This window comes from Poromitra crassiceps (genome assembly GCF_964638095.1).
Source record: "Poromitra crassiceps genome assembly, chromosome: 20".
Lineage (NCBI taxonomy): Eukaryota > Metazoa > Chordata > Actinopteri > Beryciformes > Melamphaidae > Poromitra > Poromitra crassiceps.
The window spans coordinates 8,774,983-8,783,335 of NC_139637.1; the positions used below are offsets into that span (position 1 = coordinate 8,774,983).

Below are 8,353 nucleotides of genomic sequence, written 5' to 3' on the forward strand. Positions count from 1 at the left end.
AAAATGCCCCCAAGAAATCTCAGATTAATTCCCCTAAAAAACATGATCATGAGGCAAAAATTGCCCCCAATATTTTGATAATTTTATTTTCATTCAATACATTTAAATCCCATCTGTATCACACTCAGCACCTGCAAGCTGGATGCCAGAAGACAACGATGAAGAACACACACAAACAGCGCTGTTGTTCACACTACACTTTAGCAACTTTATGCATTACGGTAATTACTATTTTTAAAGTGCCCCCAAAATGTTGTTAAAGCCCCCAATTTTTAGACCGTGAGGGCAAAAGTTGCCCCCAATATATTTATTTAGAGAGTGAGAAGACAGACGCTGCTTATTCTCCTCTGTCAGTTCTGGGTGTGTTCATGTGATATGAGGGTGTGGCCTCATAACTTCATGTCTAGTCTAGTCTAACATCATAATGGTCTACCTGAAAGAGTACTACTGTCTGTCCACTAGATGGAGACATTAACCACATCATCTACAGTGACGTAAACTGCAGAGCAGCACACATGTAATGCATGGAGCAGTAATTTAGATGTTATATCATTATATTAGAACACGGCTCTCTTGAATACTCGATTCTGATTGGTCAATCAACAATATTCACCGGTCATTATTTCTCGACAACCGACCGCTGCTCTGCCACACCTGGATTAATCAGTTGATAAGAGCTTTTTGTCAGCAAGACACTACTAATTAGGCCAACCAGTTGCAGCTGTGGTGTCTTGTGTGCCAATTACGAATGAAACCGCTTTGTTGTTGAAAACGCTATTAAAAAATCTATTTGAATAATTATTTTTGTCAGATTATTGAATGATTTAGTTGTAGGCCGTGTTCTAAGCGGGATAATGTATATTGAGGCGGTGATTACTGGGAAATAATGACCTTCAGGTGAACGATTAAGCCCTCCGCTGGCGCGTCGGGCTCAATCCACCTGTCGGTCATTATTTCCCCCGTAATCACCGCCTCAATATACATTATCCCTTACTTATATACTATATAATTCAATGACGAGTGAGAATAGACCCTTTTCACGTGGGCCATTTTGTGTGAAAAGGCAGAATAAACACAGGTGCAAGCAAAACACTAATGAGGGTTTCCAAATTCCAATCAAAAGTTTGAAACCCTCATTAGTGTTTTGCTTGCACCTGTTTACCCTGCCTTTTCGACACAAAATGGGCCCCGTGAGAAGGGTCTATGAGAGTGCATCTAAAATCTGTCTGACGTCACAGTCTGCAATATCAAAATGGTTTCTGAGAGAGCGACATGTGACAAGAAGTTATTCCATTTCACAAGAGATGATATAGCAATTAGGCTAACTGACAGCAAACTCACAGGAGTCCATCAACAGTCACTTCAGACTGAGCTTGAACCACAATCAACTAGTTTCCTTTGGAAATTTTGTAGCCTTTTGGGGGAATTTGAGCGCGCGCCCATTGTTCTAATTGTGTTCACTGTAATGCTATGATCAGATGTGAGTTTCTTATACATCCACACTGGAAAAACTTTTTTTTCCCTTTTTTTCTCAAGAGTAGGATTTATTCTAAAACCAACATTTGTTGTCTATCTTTTAGAGAGAGACAGAGAGAGAGAGAGAGAATACAGACTGCTTATTCTCCTCTGTCAGTTCTAGGTGTGTTCATTTGATATGACGGTGCGCGCGCGGCGGCCTCATAACTTCAGGGTAAACAAGTCTAGTTTTGAATCTAGAGTTTTTTTACACGGAGAAAACTCTTTTTAGTCTAAATAAGCAAAAAGGCTAACAGTTTTAACAGTGTTAACAGTCTCATTAAACAGTCAAGTTAGAGTAAAAGTGTCAGTAAAGTACTGTTACAATAGCCTACCTACCTTTACCTGGAGAAAATAATCTGCGCCACACCGAACAAGGAAATGATGGGACAGAGAGGGAGAGGGAGAGAGAGAGAGAGCAGGATTGAGCCGGATTTTTTGCTCCAGCAGGAATTGCACTTCCGGTTTAGTGATTTTGCCTTCAAAGTTTTTTTACCATAAAAATTGAAGTAGAAATTGAACTACCGGTATGTCCAACATAATGAACATGAGAACACGAACCTCTAGTTGTGTTATTTCTTGAAATGCTTTCTACAATAGCAAAATGATCAGCGTGACGTCACTTGCCACCCAGAAATGCGGAACCCCACGGCAGTCAATAGTATGAGTTGTGCCAAACAAACATAATATCTCAAAAACTATAGGCCTACATCACATCGCTTTGACATTCTGAGTGAGAGCAGAAGTAGCTCAAGAGTTTGATGTATAATATATGCATGTCTTGTTAAAGTTGTGTGAACTGTCGCAGTTTTTAAAATGTAAACAGAGTTGGTCGGCTAGAGTCGGACACTCAAAATTATTACATTTTCCCAAGACATCAGAGCTGGAATTGCCAGTTGCCGTGTTTTGCTCTGACGTGGGCCTTGTTCGACCAATCACAGCTGACAGATCGGGTTGTGTTCCTAAAGAGAAGTGACAGCTGTTGTCCAGCAGAGGGCACGCGAGGACAGAACACTCGAGTGTTTACTTCAGGGACGTCATATCAAGATGTGTGGCTCTTGTAAAACGCCCTTACGCAAAGTGTTTTGTAACAGTGGTGTTGCAGTGAGTGGCGTTACGTGTAAACTGCCCTTTAAATATTAAATTCAGAGCGTGAAGTAAGTGCATTTTAATCATTTACATATTTTTACAATGTTGTATTGTATGAGGAATAACTGTGTGCGACACTGACACTCCATGCATGTCTTGTTCTACTTTATGAACCAGTAAACGTGCTGCTCTTGGACATCTAGACGTCTGTTGTTATTATTGTTGCAGGCAGGCAGGCAGGCAGCAGCAGTATGTCCGCGGTGCCCACAGTCAGACTGGCCGGTGGTCTGGAGATCTGCCGGGTGCTGAACGGCATGTGGCAGGTGTCCGGGGGGCACGGAGCGGTGGACGAGGCCAGAGCAGGTGACACAACACACAGGACTTTACCCCCGGGCTCCGGGGTCCATATCATATCATCAGGGACATTTGAGACTGAGAGAGGTGTAGTCAAGAGTCAAGACAGAATGACAGGGCCCGGGGAGACAATGTGGAAGTTAAGGAATCACTTTACAGTCAGGAACATAGCAGATAATACACTGTATATTGGTAGTGCCTTTCAGGTGTTGTCACCAGCAGTGCCACTGTGTAACCAGTGACAACACAGTCCTGAAGGGGGCCATCATGGCCACTTCACATCCAGTGATCCGATTAAGCAACAGCAGGAAGGAAAAGCATTCCACATTTATATTGGCATTTTATATCCAGGGCAATGCATTGTGGGAATCCTCTAGGTTCATTCATAGATAGATTTATTTGATGATCTGTTTAAAAAAAATGCCATACATTAAATGTACATGCAATTCTAAAAAAAGAAATCAAGGATAACACAAAAAGTACACAAAAACTTAATTCCGTTGTGGTCCTTGCTCTTAGACATACAGTACATTAAATATACAGACATTGCACCACACACTGTAGTTTCATATTAAAATCTGGCTATCTAGTACTAAAACATTACAGCATAACAAAAGAAGACTAATTAATACAACACCCCATTTCTGCCTATAGTCCCTTACTCATTATGTCTGTTTGTACAGTACCACGGGATACAAGCACACATATTTGAAAGTTATAGTTTTCTGTGAAAATAGATGAATCTCCCTGATGTGGTCTCTCTCTCTCTCTCTCTCTCTCTCTCTCTCTCTCTCTCTCTCTCTCTCTCTCTCTCTCTTTCTCTCCAGTTGAAGCCATGCAGGCCTATGTAGATGCTGGCCTGACCACATTTGACATGGCAGACCATTATGGGCCTGCAGAGGAGATATTTGGACAATTCAACAGCCAGGTATATACACACACACACACACACACACACACACACACACACACACACACACACACACACACACACACACACACACACACACACACACACACACACACACACACACACACACTCTCTCTCTCTCTTGATTTTGCACAAGCTTTAACTGAAAAATTGTATTGTAAAACATCATAGTCAATTATACATTCACATTTTAGATATTAAATTGATTGACTTATTGATTGATTGCTTGACGTACCCAGGGAGTCAAGGACATACAAAAATGGCAGGATAAGTTTAAATCTCATATCAACATTACAAATTGAATAGTGCCAATGCTGAACAATTCTCCTACTTGTTGTTATACCCAAATACATCATTTATATCACTTATATTTCAAGTTGAATTGATTTCTTTACCCGGCATTTGGAATCACTTCTTTATCTCATCGTCATAGTGACGACAAAAATGATAAATGTCTAATGGTGGAAATTCCAGATACGGATCATCAGACAAATCAAATAAATTCTTCCTTGGCCCAAGGTCGATCTGTCCACCATTTTTCATGGAAATCTATTCATACATTTTTAGATATCCTGCTGAAATACATGTAAAGGCAAACTAAGGAACAAACAGGCGCAAAACCTTCTTGGTGGATGTCAAAATAAAGTGCAACGGTCAGAAACCGGAAGCCAGCCGGTGGATGGCTTCCGATGGATCGCAAGGTGAGCTGGGGAGAAATAGGTTTTAACCCCGTCATGTTTTACAGTGGACATATTTCCATCCACTAGAGAGCAGTGTGTGTCTTTTTAAAGATGCCCTCCCTCATCTGGGTCTTATGACTGAAGGAGGCTATACTCACTACACCACCTTCTTAAATCAAATCATTTAATTTCTCAGAAGCTTCAAAGTGTTTTGTGGACGTCTGACTGAAGGTTTTATTTTGAAAGCTTTAATTGAGCTTGGAGTTTGAACCGTGCAGCAGGCCTTGAAGCGTCCCTCTGTGCTCAGGTGGTGGAGACGGCTGTGCGGCGCTCCATGGCCCGCATGCAGGTGGACAGTCTGGACTGTCTTCAGTTCCACTGGTGGAAGTATGGAGACAAGAGATACCTGGACGTTCTGGGACACCTGTCTGACCTGCAGCAGGAGGGACTCATACGTATGTTTACTGCACTGAACACACACACACACACACACACACACACACACACACACACACACACACACACACACACACACACACACACACACACTTAAACAAAAGAGAGACAAAAGATAGCGCAACACCTTTCTGACCTCGGTCTCTCTATGGACATATTCTTCAGTGTTCATGTAGGTTTGGTCATACATGCATTTGGATGTTTACAATGTAAACACACATGTATACATGTTGTATTCTGCTTACATGTCTATCTTTTCTGTGTTTGTATTTTGTACACCTGTGTTGTCCTGTATACATGCATACATGCATACACACACACACACACACACACACACACACACACACACACACACACACACACACACACACACACACACACACACACACACACACACACACATAACTGGGATAAACCCTCCCCTGCTCTACTCTGCTCTCCCATTGGAGGCATCGGTTTCAGTGGCAGCCGGATGTCAGAAGCTCTGTCATTGGCTCCGACCATGTCAATCAGAGCGGCTTCTGCTCCCTCCTCCCTGTGTGTTGCTGTAAATAGTGCCCTGCCACCTCAGTGAAAACAACAACGCTAACTAGCTAGCAAGCTAACGGCAGAAACCTACACGCTAGCTCGTTGCAACACGCTGAAAACGGCAAGTTGGATTGTTTGAAACTATTTTCCAAGGGCACTGCCGCTAAGCGCCGCCCATCGCAATCCCACTATGGAGACCTGCGGCGCCAGACTCCTCAGACGGAAGGGAGAGGAGGCTGGCCAGCGAGACTAGTGGCTAAGTGACCTGTTCTATGATCCCAGATCAGTGTTTTTATTGAGACTTTTCCATCTTCCATCTGGTTCCTGTGTCAGGAGAGCTGGCCCTCACCAACTTTGACACTCAGAGACTGGAGGAGATCACCAGCAGAGGCATCCGCATCTCTAGCAACCAGGTACCACTACCTTCAGGCCGTATACCTCCTTTAGACACTATAATAGACTAACTACTATAGACTCCATCTCTGTCTGTCTCTCTCTCTCTCTCTCATTCTCTCACTAACACACATATGACTGTATATATGGACCGTGTACATGGCTGTGTCTGTCCTGCAGGTCCAGTACTCATGTCTGTGTCTGTCCTGCAGGTCCAGTACTCATGGCTGTGTCTGTCCTGCAGGTCCAGTACTCATGTCTGTGTCTGTCCTGCAGGTCCAGTACTCCCTGATCGACCAGCGACCAGCAGCGAGGATGGAGGAATTCTGTCTGGCAAACAATATCCAGCTCCTGACCTACGGCACTCTGGGTTAGATACACTCAACTCTGGGTTAGACACTCTGGGTTAGACACTCTGGGTTAGATACACTCTGGGTTAGATACACTCTGGGTTAGATACTCTGGGTTAGATACACTCTGGGTTAGATACTCTGGGTTAGATACACTCTGGGTTAGATACTCTGGGTTAGATACACTCTGGGTTAGATAACACTCTGGGTTAGATACACTCTGGGTTAGATACACTCTGGGTTAGATAACACTCTAGGTTAGATACTCTGGGTTAGATACACTCTGGGTTAGATACACTCTGGGTTAGATAACACTCTGGGTTAGATACACTCTGGGTTAGATACTCTCTGGGTTAGATACACTCTGGGTTAGATACTCTGGGTTAGATACTCTCTGGGTTAGATACTCTGGGTTAGATACTCTGGGTTAGATACTCTCTGGGTTAGATACTCTGGGTTAGATACTTTGGGTTAGATACAGCACATTGACTTCACTCTGGGTTAGATACAGCACATTGACTTCACTCTGGGTTAGATACAGCACATTGACTTCACTCTGGGTTAGATAACACTCTGGGTTAGATACTCTGGGTTAGATACTCTGGGTTAGATACTCTGGGTTAGATACTCTGGGTTAGATACACTCTGGGTTAGATACACTCTGGGTTAGATACAGCACATTGACTTCACTCTGGGTTAGATACTCTGGGTTAGATACACTCTGGGTTAGATACACTCTGGGTTAGATACTCTGGGTTAGATACACTCTGGGTTAGATACTCTGTGTTAGATACAGCACATTGACTTCAAGCCAATCATATTTGACCCTACTATATTTACCCATCGGTTGTATTACTCATATTAAACACATACGTGTCACTCAAGTGGAACAATTACAAGGAAGAAGTTGATTTGATGTTTTATGATGTAAAAGCAGTGAGCATATGAATTATCCTGCTGGGTTATAGTTGTCCTGCTGGGTTATAGTTATCCTGCTGGGTTATAGTTATGCTGCTGGGTTATAGTTGTCCTGCTGGGTTATAGTTATCCTGCTGGGTTATAGTTATCCTGCTGGGTTATAGTTAGGGTTAGTGGGGTAAAGAAGTAAAATGGTGGGTTTCTAAGATGGAGTCGCTCCAATGGTGACGACACATACCGTCTCCGTGCCCCCCCCTCCCCCCCTCCCTCCCTCCCTCCCATCATCTTCACTCCTTCACTCTGTCTCTCCATTTTTTTTTCAACCCCTCCCTCTCTCTCCCTCTCTCTCCCCTCTCCTCCCCCTCTCTCCCCTCTCCTCCCCCTCTCTCCCTCTCTCTCACCTCTCCTCCCCCTCTCTCCCTCTCCTCTCATCCCCCTCTCTCCCTCTCTCTCCCTGCCCTCTCCTCCCCCTCTCTCCTCTCAGCTGGAGGTCTGCTGTCAGAGCGTTATCTGGGGAAGGCGGAGCCTAAGTCAGAGGCGGAGCTGGACACCTCCTCTCTCTCCAAGTACAAGAAGATGATGGACGCGTGGGGCGGCTGGAGCCTCTTCCAGGAGCTCCTCGTCGCCTTGGCGACGGTCGCCGAGCGACGCGGCTGCTCGATGGCGTCCGTGGCGACGCGCTGCATCCTGGACCGGCCGGCGGTGGGCGGGGTCATCGTGGGCTGTCGCCTGGGGGTGGCGGGGGCGGGGCAACACATCGCAGACAGCCTGCGCAGCTGCAGCCCCGAGCTCCGGCTGACGGAGGACGACCTGGCCGCCCTGCAGGCCGTGACGCGGCGCTCCAGCGACCTGATGGCGCTCATCGGGGACTGTGGGGACGAGTACAGGCGCTAAAGAGTGAGGAAGAGGGGGCGGGGGGGGGGGGGGGACTGACTGAATGTGGCAGAAAGAGGGAGGAGGAGGACGAGAGGAAGGAGGAGAGAGGAAGCAGAAATAGTGCGGCTTGCTTGACGCTGTAGTGGAAAAAACATGGGAAAAACTACACAGTCGATGATGCCTATGCTCCATTCTTTTACCTGGAATTTGTCCCACATGTTGTGTTTGTCAATTTAGATTCAAATCAGTTTCCACCACACACA

The 8,353-nt window shown here is 45.0% G+C and overlaps 1 protein-coding gene across 1 annotated transcript; it reads left to right on the top strand.

The window, feature by feature from the left end:
• Window positions 1–2,614: 2,614 nt before the first annotated feature.
• Window positions 2,615–8,108, top strand: LOC310794837 (putative oxidoreductase YccK; the record flags this gene model as incomplete). Its single annotated transcript, XM_083656890.1, has 8 exons — window positions 2,615–2,672; window positions 2,833–2,967; window positions 3,786–3,886; window positions 4,558–4,590; window positions 4,877–5,024; window positions 5,887–5,966; window positions 6,223–6,316; window positions 7,699–8,108. Exons 2-8 carry the CDS (start codon window positions 2,856–2,858, stop codon window positions 8,106–8,108), a joined length of 978 nt encoding a protein of 325 aa, XP_083513016.1. The 5' UTR covers window positions 2,615–2,672; window positions 2,833–2,855.
• Between the last annotated feature and the right edge of the window lie 245 nt (window positions 8,109–8,353).